Source organism: Microcebus murinus, chromosome 4 (genome assembly GCF_040939455.1).
Source record: "Microcebus murinus isolate Inina chromosome 4, M.murinus_Inina_mat1.0, whole genome shotgun sequence".
In the NCBI taxonomy this organism is placed as follows: Eukaryota; Metazoa; Chordata; class Mammalia; order Primates; family Cheirogaleidae; genus Microcebus; species Microcebus murinus.
Genome location: NC_134107.1, coordinates 92,842,722 through 92,858,815, shown reverse-complemented (window position 1 = coordinate 92,858,815; position 16,094 = coordinate 92,842,722). Strand labels below are relative to the sequence as shown.

Here is a 16,094-nt window from a genome sequence, read left to right as displayed (position 1 = left end):
TTTTATATGTTTACAGTGGCTCACGCCTGTAATCCTAGCACTCTGGGAGGCCAAGGCGGGCAGATTGCTCGAGGTCAGGAGTTCGAAACCAGCCTGAGCAAGAGCGAGACCCCGTCTCTACTATAAATAGAAAGAAATTAATTGGCCAACTAATATATATATATAGAAAAAATCAGCCGGGCATGGTGGCACATGCCTGTAGTCCCAGCTACTTGGGAGGCTGAGGCAGGAGGATCGCTTGAGCCCAGGAGTTTGAGGTTGCTGTGAGCTAGGCTGATGCCACGGCACTCACTCTAGCCTGCGCAACAAGCGAGACTCTGTCTCAAAAAAAAAAAAAAAAAAAAAAAAAGATTTATATGTTTAAACCTTGCTTTTCATTTACATTATAATCTTATAGTTGCAATATAGCTAGTGCTTCCCAGTAAATAGTTTTTCTGGCATTTTGAATTACCTATGAAAGGTTACCAACATCCTCCATAGAGTGTATTGTTTTTTAACTGTTTTCTTTTTTGATGTATGTTGGCACAATATAGGATGCACGAGGCAACCTCTGCAGAAACTAAGCGCTCAAAGAGAAAACGCTGTGAAGTCTGGGGAGAAAATCCCAATCCCAATGACTGGAGGAGAGTTGATGGTTGGCCAGTTGGGCTGAAAAATGTTGGCAATACATGTTGGTTTAGTGCTGTTATTCAGGTATGATATTTTTATAAGACAACTGTATCATCTGAAAATAACTTGCAGTTGATTAAACTGAAATGTGAGAAACACAGCTTTCAAGAAACTAAAACAGATATATAAAACTGGTGTGGGGGGGTTTCCTTTGGCATTATCGTGCTTTGGATTTAGACACTCCCGGTGTCAAAACTAAAACCAAGGCCGGGCGCTGTGGCTCACGCCTGTAATCCTAGCTCTTGGGAGGCCGAGGCGGGCGGATTGCTCAAGGTCAGGAGTTCAAAACCAGCCTGAGCAAGAGCGAGACCCCGTCTCTACTATAAAATAGAAAGAAATTAATTGGCCAACTGATATATATATAAAAAAATTAGCCGGGCATGGTGGCGCATGCCTGTAGTCCCAGCTACTCGGGAGGCTGAGGCAGGAGGATTGCTTGAGCCCAGGAGTTTGAGGTTGCTGTGAGGTAGGCTGACGCCACGGCACTCACTCTAGCCTGGACAACAAAGTGAGACTCTGTCTCAAAAAAAAAAAAAAAAAAAACTAAAACCAAAACAAAGTCTTCTGTGGTTGTAAATATGTTTACTAAATAGGTGTTTCAGATCAGCATGTAGTGACTGCTGTGTTAAGGTGGAGCGTGAGCCAGTAAGGAGAACTGAGGAGTGGGAGGCTGTCGTAGCTGTCCAGGAGGGAAACAGTGGCAGAAGTCATGGGAGGAGAGAAGTGAACACATTCTTGGGGTACTGAGGAAAGCAAATCTACAGAATTTGGCAAATGATTTGATACAGGATATCTGCCTTCGAGGGCTGAGAAAGACTTCAGGGTTTTTAGCATGAGTAACCAGGTGGATTAAGGTGCCATTTGACACTGTAGGGGAGGGGGAATAACTAGCGTGTGTATCAAGAGTGGATTTTAGTTCAGTTTAAGACCTGCTGACTTTGAGGTGCCTATGCAAGTCATCCACAGGAAGAGGCTGTGTAGGCAGTTAATTACGTGAATCTGTAGTTGAGATAAAAGTTCTTGGCTGCAGATACAATGTTGAAAATCAGTATCATATAGACGGTAATAAAGGCAAGGGAGGGAATGAATTCACCTGGAGAGTAGTGGCCTCTACAAGTAACTCCTGGCGCCTTAAACTTCACATGGCCACACCGCAGCCCTCGAGCCCCACCCTGCAGTCTTCTGTAGCATGGGACATGGCACTAGTTCAGCTGCTCAAGCTAAAAATGGAATCTTCCCTTTCCACACATGCAGCATTCAGCTTCTGTGTGCCCGGCACTGTTTTAGGCTCTAGGGAAATAGTAGTAAATAAAGCAAAGCCCCTACTCTCATGGCATTTACTTTGAAAAGAGTGGAAAAGACAGTAAACAAAACATGTATGACGTGGTGGTAAGTGTTGTAAAGGCGAATGGTGGTGGGTTCGGGAGCCGCTGCAGAGGGTTCACCTAGGGGAGACCAGTCAGGGACAGCTTTGCTGATAAGGCAGGCATTTGAGCAGAGGCCTGCAGGTGGCCAGGGAATGAGAAGGGACATTTCAGACAGTGAACAGCAAGTAAAAAGACCCGAGGTTCAGGAGCTTTGGTGATAATGTTTGAGAAATAGCAGGATAGCTAGAACTGAGTGATCCAGAACCAAGAGCCATGGGGTGAGAAAGGTGGTGGAGGTGGGGTGGGGCAGCTTGGGGTCATGATGAGGATTTGGGAATTACATGTGACATGGGAAAATATTAGAAAGTTTAGAGCAGAGAAGTGATATGGGCGGGGGAGAGAAAATATGAACCCACTCCCCTCGGATTCACATCGCCCTCCGCCTTCAGTCCTATGGAGAAATTGAGAAGAGCTGGCAGACCCAGAGGATGACTGGGAAAAGTTCCTGAGACAGTGTGAGAGGGTAGGATGGAGAGAGCATGAGGGAAGGCTTGGCCCTGACAAGGAAAAGAGCAAGGCAGTATGGGAAGGGAGAAGGAAGAAAGGATGGCTGTACATTAAAGCTGAAATACTGTCTAATGCTCTTTTTTTCCTCTGTGAAATAAGCAGCCATCTTTTGAGACAGAATGACAGTCAGATTTTTTTTTTTTTTTTTTTTTTTTGAGACAGAGTCTCACTTTGTTGCCCAGGCTAGAGTGAGTGCCGTGGCGTCAGCCTGGCTCACAGCAACCTCAATCTCCGGGGCTCAGCGATCCTACTGCCTCAGCCTCCCGAGTAGCTGGGACTACAGGCATGTGCCACCATGCCCAGCTAATTTTTTGTATATATATTTTTAGTTGGTCAATTAATTTATTTCTATTTTTGGTAGAGACGGGGTCTCGCTCAGGCTGGTTTTGAACTCCTGACCTTGAGCAATCTGCCCGCCTCTGCCTCCGAAAGTGCTTGGATTACAGGCGTGAGCCAGCACGCCCGGCGGACAGTCAGATTTTAAAGGGAGTGGAAGTTTGAAATAGTTGTTGGAGACAGTGGGAATACCCGTTGGCACCAGAGTACAATAGTAGGATTCCTAAAGATTTGAAGGTCTGCTTGAGGTTATTGACCTTGAATGTATGGTGATGTCAGAATGTTCTGTTTTTTTCAAGACTTTGTTTTAGCAGCACTCTGAAGCTCTTGTGTGGAAAATTCAACTCACTTAGGTTGGAGGATTTGCTGGGTGTGTGATGAAAGGACAAAGGGCAGTCCTGAGAATTTAAGAAGGGTAGTTAAGACCATAGGATCAAAGCGGGGTTGAGAGAAATAAAGACACCACGGAACTAATGGTTAAGGAGCAAGGAAAGGGGTCAGTTTGCTTGGGTCCCTGCTGGCGTGGGAGAGCAGGTGTCCTGTTGGTAACTGGACAGAGAGCATCAGAAGTCGTGGTCTAAGAGTGGGATTTTCTGAATATGTGACCTGAGAATTGGCATGTTTCAGGTGTTGACGTATCCTGGGTGCGGCCTGGGCTGTGGGTATAGAGATGGAGTGGAAGAATATGTTGCTAGAGATAAGATGCTCAAGAAACCAAGAGGTCTCCAGACTGGATGGGTGTACATGAGTTTCCTCAGCAAACAACTGGACACCTACCCTATGTCTAGTGGTGTTCTAGGACCTTGACTTAGAAGTGAACAAAACAAAGACAGCTGTGCTCTTGTGGGACCTATATATTGTCCTGTGATGAAATGGATGATGAACAATAAACTAAAAAACTAACTGAATGATTACTGTGTGGCAGGTGAGTTGGTAGAGGAATTTCTGGAGGCAGAGGGACCATGCACAGTGATTCCAGGGAGCAGTGATGGGTACTGATGGGGGGAGGTGACTGTAAAGAGCCCCAGAGGCAGAGGCAGAGGGACTTGTGACTTACTACATAGGAATGATTAAGAGAGGAAAATGATTCAGAGATTATCCTGACATTCAAACTTTGGTGACAGGAGGAGGAGGTAATTAAGTGTTGAAGAGAACACAGCAGCAGCAGCTGTTGGAGAAAGAATCATGTTGCTAATGGGTTGGGAAATGTGGATAATATTAGCTCACACTTTGGTTTTTAAGAATAATGGCATCTTTGGGGAAAGCCAGATTTTGGTAAAGGTTGAGTGAAGTGACTTGAGGATGTAAAGCCATTTTTCTCATGGTAGAACAGAGACTCTGGAGAATGCCTCAGGGAAGCCAGCAGAGTGGGAATGGAGGCGTGCTGGGTAGCTGGGTGCCGTGGGAAGAGAGAGTGGCTGAGGATAGAGCTGACCGGCCCAGCTCTGACTCTGCATAGAACTTTGGTGCAGTATCATGACCTGGTTTTAAATTTCCAGTCCAGTTGTATACTCACCCTGTTGGCTGTGTCCCCACCGGGGCTCATGATAGAGTGAGGGAAGCCGGACAGGTGGCCCATGGCCACTAGTCAGATACTGTCACTTTGACCATACCTGGGGTTTTTTGAATACCAAGAAAGTATTTTATTTAGTTCTGATTCCAGAGTTTTGCCATCGTCTACCTGGGATGCTGCTTCAAGTGTTCAGTGTATAAGCCTGAGGGATTTTTTCATTTGAGGAATATTTGTGGATGAGGAGTTATATTCATGTAAGGGATGTTTTAAAAAAATTAACTTAGAGTAAATATTGGTAGTGGAAAAATGTCTGATTTACATGTAATTAAAAAAGTCCTTCTCCTCATTTTTACCCACCAGAGGTGTCTGCTCTTAACTTTTTTTTTTTTTTTTTTTGAGACAGAGTCTCTCTTTGTTATCCAGGCTAGAGTGAGTGCCGTGGCGTCAGCCTAGCTCACAGCAACCTCAAACTCCTGGGCTCGAGCGATCCTTCTGCCTCAGCCTCCCGAGTAGCTGGGACTACAGGCATGCGCCACCATGCCCGGCTAATTTTTTATATATATATCAGTTGGCCAATTAATTTCTTTCTATTTATAGTAGAGATGGGGTCTCGCTCTTGCTCAGGCTGGTTTTGAACTCCTGACCTTGAGCAATCCGCCCGCCTTGGCCTCCCAGAGTGCTAGGATTACAGGCATGAGCCACCGCGCCCGGCCCTGCTCTTAAACTTTTAATGCAATATTTTGACATAGAGTGGAGAATGGTAAACACTGCTATACTCACCACCTGGCTTAAGAAGTAAATGTCAGGCCAGGTGTGGTGGCTCATGCCTGTAATCCTGTAGCACTCTGGGAAACCGAGGCAGGAGAATCGCTTGAACTCAGGAGTTCGAGACCAGCCTCAGCAAGAGTGAGACTTCATCTCTACTAAAAATAGAAAAATTAGCCACCTTTGTGGCGTGTGCCTGTAGTCCCAGCTCCTTGGGAGGCTGAGGCAGTAGGATCAGTTGAGCCCAGGAGTTTAAGGTTGCAGTAAGCTATGATGACACCACTGCACTCTACCCTAGTTACAGAGTGGGACTCTGTCTCAAAAAAAAAAAAAAAAAATGACAAATCCCTATGCTATTGTGTTCCTGTTGTCACATTCTCCTTTCCCCACAGAAAGAACCACACATGTATATCTCCTCAGACAACATGCAGTAGTTTTGAATGTTATTAAACTTAATAGAAACAGTAAATTACTCTGTTTTCTATAACGTTTTTTCACTCAAAATATATTTCTGGAATTTATCCATGTTGATACACATAGCACTTACTCGTTTTTTTCACTGCTGTATAGTAGTTCATTTTATGAAACCATTTGTTCTACAATATTATTTTAATGACTAGTGTATTCTATAAATGTAGTATAGTTTATTAAATCTATTCCTTTTATTTAAGCATTAGGTTGCTTCTATTTTTTTTATCTAAAAGGATTAATATTCTTTCATTTTAATTTTTGTACATAACCATTATTATGTCCTTAGAAATAATAGAAGTAGATTTGCTAGGTTGATACTTGTACATACTTTTAAATATGAAAGAAAATATTTAAAGTGAAAAATATTTTTTTTACTGCAATTATTTTTGAAAGAAAGGCTATGAATCCATTTGTTTTCTTTATTTTCAGTCCCTCTTTCAGTTACCTGAATTTCGAAGACTTGTTCTCAGCTATAGTCTGCCACAAAATGTCCTTGAAAATTGTCGAAGTCACACGGTAAGTTGGTGTTGAGGAATTTCTTCAGTGTTGGTTGGTTCCTTTCATCCCAAAGACTTCTAAATTTTTGACTAAAGCTGATAACTGCGATACTCCGTGGCTTATGCTAATTTTTCTTTTCACTTCTACGTGGCTCTTTTCCCTTTGTGGCAAGAAATAAGGGTTTGCAAAATTAGAAAAATACTTCCAAGAAAGCGCAGGTGGGGAGAGTCTAAATACCTGTTTCTGTTTGTGGTGTCCTTCACTCCTCCTTAGCTGCTTGGCCGAGTGATGGAGAAGAGATGACCCAGGCCCAGAGGCCTGGATCTTCTCAGAAGAGTTTTGAGTCTGTCCTTACTGAAGGATGTAGCCCCTTCCCAGGATCTAACTCTTCCCAGGGTATCACCTTGGTGTGAGTGCATCTTCCTCACGGAGCACAGGCAGCAGTTTCAGAAAGTGGACTTTTCTATTTTTCCTTCAATATTCTCTCTCTGGCTCCTACATAGTTATTCTGCAGTTTAGAGTAACCCTCTATGTTCCTTATGGGAGTCCCTACAATGTAGTTTGAGACCAGTCTCTGACATAGCCCTAGGTAAATATAAATTAAGGAGTAATTACTGATAGTTTTTCTCTCTTAATGTTCTGATTTTCCAAGTAAGAGTAAGTAGAGTGTTTTCTATAGGACAAGAGAAATATCATGTTTATGCAAGAGCTTCAGTATTTGTTTGCTCTGATGATGGGATCAAATCGAAAATTTGTGGACCCTTCAGCAGCCCTGGATCTGTTAAAGGGAGCATTCCGATCATCTGAGGAACAGCAGGTATGAAAGAAGCTTCGTTCTTCTCTTGTTTTCCCCCAGACTCTGTAGAGTTGAAGTCATGCCTTATTTATGTGACTGTGATAGTGCTTTGTTTCAGCTGTGTAACAAGCAGTGAACATGACTCAGCAGGACTGTGGGTGCCTGTTTTTGCCTTTTATTTTGCCCGCAGAGCAGGTGGGGAGAGAGGGCTGTGTGTTCGTGAGAGAGAGTGTATGAGAGCATGTGTGCTACACTGGGGCTGGCAGTTCTAAAGAGAAGAAATAGTAGAAAGGATAGTAGACTTTTATAGGGGCTGTTGCAGTAGGAGGAAGGATATTGGAAAATATCTCAATGAGCCATAGCAAAGTGTCACCAAGAAATGTAGTTCTTTGCACCTTTGTCCTTGGATGACCCAGGTGGAAATCCTATTTTTAAAACTAAACCTGAGTTCAGCAGCTTTTCTGAGCAGTCTTTCTCTTTTAGATTTCAATACTTTCCTTTCTCTACCTCCTATTAGAAAGAAAAGCTGTCACTATTTTATCAGCTTCTTATATGAATTAAAAAAATTTTTTCCCTATTTAAAGGTCCTATGGTTCTACAAAATTCTCAAAACTCATAAATGTTTTCTTTCTCTATTCAGATCTCATATTCTAGAACTACAGTCTGTTTTGGGTGCCTTTTTTTTAGAAGGCTTAATGGGAAGATTTTGTTTGTTTGTTTTTCTTTCTCTGTCACAAATAGATGTAGCTAGCAATGGTAGAGTTCCAATTTCCTTCTAGCCACAACTTAGTCAGAGGTAATGCACCTTCTGTTTTTTCTGTACTAGCTGGGTTCCGATCTTCTGGTGTCTTCATATTTGGCTCTAAAACAGAAATAACTTTCATAGTAGAATCTTATTTCATTGGTGGGATAAGGGCAAATTTTCATTTCCCTAAGCATAGTGTTGGTTCTAACTCTTATGCAATTTGTGCCTCTCTTATAGCAAGATGTGAGTGAATTCACACACAAGCTCCTGGATTGGCTAGAGGACGCATTCCAGCTAGCTGTTAATGTTAAGTGAGTGTTGAGGGTTTGTTTGTACATCCTTCTGACTCACAGTGGGCCAGTGAGAATTGTGACGTGGGGGAAAGTTAAGACTTCTCAAGTAGAAATTGCTGCTTTTTACGAAACCTCATGGGGTAACCACTGATTTATTCCTTGTTGTGTATCCCCCGTTGCCTTTGTTTCCCCCCTCTGAGAATGTAGCTGATAACCTTAACCTGCAACTTTTTAATTAAAAGGGCCATAACTGTTAACTTTGTTGAAGGCACACCATGTGCTGTAAAATGTTTTTTTAAAAACCTCAAATCAATCCCTAGATGTGAACATGGTAGTATAATATAGATACATTAAATTCAATCTAAGACCACTTTTGAAGTCTACTTAGAATGTGTCCAGAATAGAGTTTAATCATTTCGGTCACTAATAAAAATGAAATTTAGGGCAAAGAATACATATATGCCTTGCCTAATACAGATGCTGAGAAGTTTGTTTTCTAAATAGTTTTAATTCTAGGTAGAATAATTATATTGAATATATCATAAAATGGCTTTGCAGAGAGCAGCTAACTTAATAATAATTTAAGATGGCTAGTAAAAAAATAACTTTTAATTTCTTTTGTGCCACTGAGAAAACTTTTTTGTATTTATTTGCAAAACTGTGCAAGAGAGTACATTCTTATCTCTATACTATTTCTACACCCTGTATACATCTATTGTTGGATATAGATGTATATATTGAATGCATGCAAATACATGTGTTTGTCTGCATGTGTGACTCCTACCTAAAGGACTTTTAGACTATCAGACTTTAAGCCCCAGGGATCATGCCTTATTGCCTTTGCTTCTTCAGAGATAGCCCAATGCCAGGCATATATACTCGTTCAACAAATGTTTGAACTGAACTAATCTGCTACCTTAAACCATACCTGGCTCTTTGAGGGTTGATGAAAATGCACTATTTTTGCCTTTGGATGATACTTTGATTTTGTGTATAGTCAATATCTTATACAAATGATCCAGAATTGTCTCCCTTTCTTAAAAGCAGCAATCCCAGGAACAAATCTGAAAATCCAATGGTGCAGCTGTTTTATGGTACTTTCCTGACTGAAGGGGTTCGTGAAGGTAAATTCTGTATTCTTAATGTTAATTCTAGACCTGTGACCATATATCTGTATTACTGTGTCCCTTTTAGGAGGCAGTATAATGAATAGCTTGAGGATCTGACAAGCCCAGGTCTGAATTTGGGTTTTGCCTCTTAGTATATCTGTTTAATTGTGGACAAACTGTGCGAGCCCCAGGATCCTCAGTCTCTTCATCTGTGAAATGTGCATGATATTTAGTTGTCATATAAAATTGTATAATATTTGCATAGCCCACATCTGGCATTAATGTCAGACACATATAATGTCACTCAGTTTTCTTTGTGTTGTTGTTTCCAATGTAATATCTCAAAAGGTTTTATTGAGTTAGACTGCCAAAAATGCTTGTCTACTCTAGAGGTTTATCTAAGCTGCATACTGGACACATAATTTTTTTTTAACTGTGGAAGAATTTTGACCACATACAAAAAGAGCAATATAAAAGCCCCCATTACTGGGTGAGGTGGGTCACACTTATAATCCTAGTACTCTGGGAGGTCAAGATGGGAGGATTGCTTGAGCTCAGGAGTTCGAGACCGTCCTGAGCAAGACCTACACCCTGTTTGTACAAAAAAATAGAAAAATTAGCTGGATGTGGTGGCATACGCCTGTAGTCCCGGATGTTTGGTAGGCTGAGGCAGGGGGATGGCTTGAACCCAGTAGTTTGAGGTTGCAGTGATCTACGATGACACCACTGCCCTCTAGCCTGAGTGACAGAGTAAGACCCTGTTTCTAAAACAAAAAAATAAAACCTATGAACTCAGTAACCATTAGTCTATAGCCAGTCATTCCCTGCCTCACTCCTATCTACTCGTACCCCTCTCATATTCTTTGTAAAACACAACCCAGTACTGCTACCACTCCAAAAGGTAGCATTTAAAAATATCTAGTCAGTGTTCAAATTTCCAATTTGCATACATAATTTTAAAAAGAGAATTTTTTTTTACACTTTGTTTTAGTAAGGATCCAAATGTGATTCATTTATGACTGGTTGATACATGTTTTAAGTCTCTTGAGTATCTGTAGAGACTCCTCCTCCATCCTTCTTTCCTTGAAATGTATTTTTTGGAGAAATGAGGTTTTTGTTCTATGGTATTAATATTTCCCACAGTCTAAGAATTTTTTGCTTACACTCCCAGGATACGTATTTAACATATTTTAGCATATTCCCCTCTACTCCTCTTCTTGTAAATTGGTAGTTGGAACTAGAAATTTGACTAAATTCAGGTAAGGCTTTTTTTTTTTTTTTTCCTGGCAAAACCAAGTCACAGGTGGTGGGAAGGTCTTTGATCAGGAGGCTCATAAAGTCTGATGATCTTTCCTTTTGCAGTGTTAGCGGTTGTTGACATCAATGTTTGGATCCACTGGCTCATTAGAGGTTGCCATATAGGCTTAAGTGCATTTCTAACCAGTTCTCAGGAAGCTGGTGAATTTAAGATTATTTTCTCTGTGGTGCCAGAAAATAGGCTTTAGATGGTTGAAGCGATGACTTTAAAAATCAGTCTCTGTCTTTGCCTAGGAAAGCCCTTCTGTAACAACGAGACCTTTGGCCAGTATCCTCTTCAGGTAAATGGTTATCACAACTTAGACGAATGTTTGGAAGGGGCCATGGTGGAGGGTGACATTGAGCTTCTTCCCTCCGATCATTCGGTGAAGTATGGACAAGAGGTAAGACGCACACTTTTGTTGGCTGTGCCAGTGACAAAGCCAGTTAAGGACTGAGCTTTTAGGCAGATTCATTTCCCATCACATATTAAGTAACTTTACACTTAAAAAAGAACTTGAATTTGTCTTAACTCTCTCATCAGTTGATGTGAGTCAGTGAGTCTTAGTACTTTGATAAATAAACCTTTACTAAAACTATGAATTTGAGTCAGTCATGAAAAGGTTGTATGCTGCTTCTGATGTTTTAAGTATGATTAAGTTTCTCTCTTTCTGTTGAAGCCTACCTGTACCTGAGTAGGGAGAACCCACTGCCTCCATATTTTCGGAGGGTAAAAGTACAGTGATTAACTCCTATGGTATGCCATTTAGAATATTTTCCCTGTCATAGTATTTGCCATTCTCAATTGTCAATTTTGCCTTTGCTTTTAACATTTTTTAAATTTAATTTTCATTCATGTATTTATTTACTTTTGTGGGTTGGAAAGAAAGGGGGGAAGTTAGAGTGAGAACAAGAGAAATTAATATCTCAAAATTCTAGTTGGGCTAAGAATTAGGGAGTGGCATTTGTAGCTTAATTGTTAACATTATACAACTTGGATCGTTCTCCTTTCATTGTACATTTTTTGAGACAAAATTGTGGCTTTTCTAAGAGTCCAACTCAGTAATTTTTATAGGAGAAAGTAGAGCTTTCTTGAATTAAGATAGGGAACCTAATAGGAGCCTTGTGAAAGTGTATTGTCTGTAGAGCCGTGTTGGAACTCCGAGAGAGCTACTGCTTCCCTCGCTTTTCAAGGAAAGAGCTAATTCCTAATGGGAAGCATATCACCTGTACCATCTATGCAGACCTAATGCATTCTCTTACGAGAGAGGGAATGTTCCCTAGCTACTCAAACTTCTGGAGAACTATTTTCAAGCATGGGAACTCTTTATAAAAATACAATAAAAACAAATAAAAATCATCATGCTTGTTTAGAGTTAGTTGTGACTCTACAGAGTCACAAGAGAACACTGTTGGCACCTTTGGTAAAGGGAACATTTTAAAAGGCCCTTCTTGGGAACCTCTGGCATACAGGTGAATTGGACAGAAATGCCTTTCCTGGTTTAGCTTTTCCTCACCTATGATCAGTGACAGTTGAAATCTTTTTTTATAAGTTTGTGATTTTCTTTTTTGAAGTCAAGGTAATAACATTGTAGGTTGATTTGACTGGCTTCATTATGAGGCATCTGTAAATTTTTGGAATTCAGAGATTTTTGTCAGAAACTTGAGAAATTATAAAATCCTGAGGCTATTTCAAGTTTCCTTTTAGACATAAGTTTCCTTTTAGACATAAGGGGGATTCAAATTTTGGTTAAGAGAGTGTAAATAGTACATTATATAAGTACACATATTAGTCTTTCAGTAGATCTGTGGAGACAGTTGTCTCCTTAGTTATGTGCTGCATAGATGATAATTTCTCATTATTTGGTTAGGCCAGCTGTTTCCTTCAGGTTTTGAATACTGAGTCCCCTAAGAGAGTGTGATCCTCAGTGTTCATTTTCTTTAGTATTTGGGATAAAAAATGTTCTTCCATGAGTTTGATTTTGAATATAGGTTCCATACCAAAAGAATAAAGTTTGATGAGGGATATTTTAAATCTGGCTATTGTTATTTCCTAAAATTAATTTTTCTTGCTCCCACGTTGTTGCTCCTGACAATAGCGTTGGTTTACAAAGCTACCTCCAGTGTTGACCTTTGAACTCTCAAGATTTGAGTTCAATCAGTCCCTTGGGCAGCCAGAGAAAATTCACAATAAGCTGGAATTTCCTCAGATTATTTATATGGACAGGTGAGTTCTTGGTGGATTTTCTTCCTGATGTATTGCAGCAGTAGAAACGAGCATGCACTAAATATATTGCACATAGGAATCACCGGGAAGTCTTGATAATATGCAAATTTGAATTCAGTGGATATAGGTTGGGGCCCAAGAGTTTGCATTTCTAGACACTCCCAGGATGATGCTAGTGATGCTTCTAATCTCTGGACAACAATTTGAATAGTGACGCTTTAGGTGAAAGCCCTGTCACTTTGGGAACAGTAGTAGGTACAGTATGTGGAGTAGCCAATAGTGTATTTGTTTTGAATCTGAATACTATCTGTATTCCTTGGGAGGGGAAGGGGTAGGGGGAGCCCTAGACAGACTTACATTATAGAATTTTTTACCCCTTTTTTGGGGGGGCAGTGCATCAGTCTTTCACTATTAGATATGATGCTAGCTGTGCATTTTTTATAAATGCCCTTTATCTGATTGAGGAAGTTTCCTTGTATCCCTAGCTTGCTGAAATTTTGTGTCATTTATGTTTTTAAATATCAGTTCTGTTTGTGGGATTATCATTTGCTTAGGTACATGTATAGGAGCAAGGAGCTTATTCGAAATAAGAGAGAATGTATTCGAAAGTTAAAGGAAGAAATAAAAGTTCTGCAGCAAAAACTTGAACGGTAAGTTGTGGCTACCTTTGTGCTTAGCAGTGTAAAAGATAGTAGAATGTTAAAATAAGATCATTTGTTTATATTTAAAAATTAATTCAGAGTTTCAGTATTAACTAGGGTAGTTTATGATATAGCTAAGAAAAATTATTTTTGAGTGTGGAATGGTCTTTAAGATCAGCTAATATTATCCATGGGTAAATAGTAGTCCTAGGAAACTTAGTGACCCAGAGTCACCCAGTTAGTTACTGGCAGTGTACCGAGGAGGACCCGAGTTCTGATTTTATAGCTTTTTACCTTTTCTACTCTCCTTGCTATCTTTTTCACAAACATGAGACAGACGGTTGTCACAATGCTCCAGTTCACTTGTCTTGGAAAAGCAGTTTTTGAAGTGTCCAGGAAAGGTAAAAAATAATGCTGTTCTATCTAGAACAAGGCTGATTGATTAAGCGTTAATTTTCTGATACATACAAAATCCTTTCTGTTACAGAGGAATCTTTGCTTTTCTTGATTGTTTTACACTGATGATTTCTGTGGAATCATCCTCCGATTTCCTTAGGGGGAGTCAGTGTAATTTCTCCCTAGTCTAGATCGCATTGATTTAAGCATTTAAAAAGGAAATCCCATACATTGTCAATGGCTCTTCCTCCTTTTTATCTATTTACCAATTTCCCTCCTACCACAACCCCACCTCCACCCAGGCCCTTGCTAGGTCATTAATTTCCCTGAGGGGCAGCACTTTTCATACGAGGCCCAAGATGGACCCTGCACCCTACCCCAGCCACCACAGCTTCTGCTTCCCTCTGTCTCAGGAAGACCTTACCTAGGAGTAATGTGACCAGTCATCCATTTGTCTTAATAGAGACTTAAGCTGAAGATTGAGTCATCAGATACTGTCCTGGAAGTGATTTATAGGATTCTAAGTGTGGCATTATTTTATTTTAAAAGTTCTAGTGATACTTTGTAAGCCTGGAAATTTTAAATTATTTTTATAGAACCAAACATACCTGATGTTTTATGGCTCAAAACTACTCAATTTACTAGTAAGCCAGCGAGGCATTCTGAATTATTTAGATTGTAAAATAGAGTACAGTACCATTTCTTAGTATGACATTACTTTTGTTTTAAAATAAAATGACTTTTAAAATTTTATATAATTTCGACTTTTTTGTTTTTGTTTTTTTTAAAGGCTACACATATCTTTTTATGTATATATTCCTGGGAAAATATATAAGCTTGAGCAACAAAGGGAGACTCCATCTCTAAAAGAAATAAATAAAATATTATTTTGGTCACATACTTGAAGATATTTATTATGTACACATCTCAAAGAAGTCTTCACTAATTTTTGCCTGGCCTGTGACATTGTATGAGGGTATTTCAGACCCTTTAGAAGAAACATTTGCCAATTTTCTTAAACTCTGGCCTTTATCGACACCTATTTCCCATTTCCAGCTTTCTTTTTTTTTTTTTTTTTTTGAGACAGAGTCTCGCTTGTTGCCCAGGCTTGAGTGAGTGCCGTGGCGTCAGCCTAGCTCACAGCAACCTCAAACTCCTGGGCTCAAGCAATCCTGCTGCCTCAGCCTCCCGAGTAGCTGGGACTACAGGCATGTGCCACCATGCCCGGCTAATTTTTATATATATATTAGTTGGCCAATTAATTTCTTTCTATTTATAGTAGAGACGGGGTCTCGCTCTTGCTCAGGCTGGTTTCGAACTCCTGACCTTGAGCAATCCGCCCGCCTCAGCCTCCCAAAGTGCTAGGATTACAGGCGTGAGCCACCGCGCCCGGCTTCATTTCCAGCTTTCTTTCTCTCTTTTTTGCATTATAAAGTAGTTGGTCTAAAAGACAGCAAAGAAAAAACCTTTATGTACTAGCTTACCAGAATTTTTTTTTTCAGATTTGGGTACTAGTAATACATCTATTTTCCTTTAAGGAACAATTTATTTTTATGACCAGAGCCTAAATGTGATATGACATCAAAAGAAAGCATAACTGGCATGTCTTTGATTAGGAGCCCATTTGAAATGTTTCCTGCTGGAATAAAACTTTAGATTATTGGCATTTGTTGCTTTTGTAGTTAGAGAATTTTTACTCTACAGATTGTTTGAGTATTGCCTTTAGGGTTAAGCCTTTCCATTGACTCCGTATGATGGACAGATCTTTTGTTTGCAAGTCCTAAAATATAAAAGGGACTTGGGTGGTAGAGTACCACTGTCTTTGCCTCCTAGGTATGTGAAGTACGGCTCAGGCCCAGCTCGGTTCCCACTCCCGGACATGTTGAAATATGTTATTGAATTTGCTAGCACGAAACCTGCCTCAGAAAGCTGTCCACTTGAAAGTGACACTTGCATGACATTACCACTTTCTTCAGTGCACTGCCCAGTTTCTGACCTGACATCCAAGGAAAGGTAATAAAAACAAATTTTTTAAATGGCACCTGTTGTTTTTCTGGTTTAATTTAAACTATGTACCATCTTTTTACCTGCTTTTTACTGACCCCATAAGAGCTCAGGAGCTGTGAGCTCTTTGTCTTAAAGGGAAGGATTTTGCCAGTTGTCACTTGGGTGAGAGTGTTCATAATTCCCACCAGTGCACTTGTCTTGCCCACAGGATGGTTGGGATTATTTCAGCAGCTTCTTGATAGTGTGTGTTCATGCTCCACCCGGGCTACTTTGTGTTGAGCTACAGGCTAGCTGCCACTGAAGACCTTTCTCAGAGCAAACCTCAAGCCCTGCTCTTCCAGAACATCTCATGCTCCATCTGCTGTGAAGTATGCATGACTAAGTAAACATTAAGAAAA

At 40.3% G+C, this 16,094-nt stretch overlaps 1 protein-coding gene across 7 annotated transcripts in view; it reads left to right on the top strand.

Annotated features, from left to right (window-relative positions):
• Window positions 1–16,094, top strand: part of USP28 (ubiquitin specific peptidase 28) — a 64,565-nt gene that overhangs the window by 29,593 nt on the left and 18,878 nt on the right. For 4 of the 7 annotated variants that reach the window (XM_076002525.1, XM_076002523.1, XM_076002521.1 and 1 more), the window contains exons 5-13: window positions 534–693; window positions 6,118–6,204; window positions 6,866–7,003; window positions 7,965–8,038; window positions 9,065–9,144; window positions 10,681–10,829; window positions 12,525–12,652; window positions 13,207–13,302; window positions 15,523–15,702. In XM_076002525.1, coding sequence (XP_075858640.1) covers window positions 534–693; window positions 6,118–6,204; window positions 6,866–7,003; window positions 7,965–8,038; window positions 9,065–9,144; window positions 10,681–10,829; window positions 12,525–12,652; window positions 13,207–13,302; window positions 15,523–15,702 — 1,092 coding nt within the window. The remainder of the gene's footprint in view (window positions 1–533; window positions 694–6,117; window positions 6,205–6,865; window positions 7,004–7,964; window positions 8,039–9,064; window positions 9,145–10,680; window positions 10,830–12,524; window positions 12,653–13,206; window positions 13,303–15,522; window positions 15,703–16,094) is intronic. The other 3 variants (XM_076002527.1, XM_076002524.1, XM_076002522.1) reach the window with 1 other exon arrangement.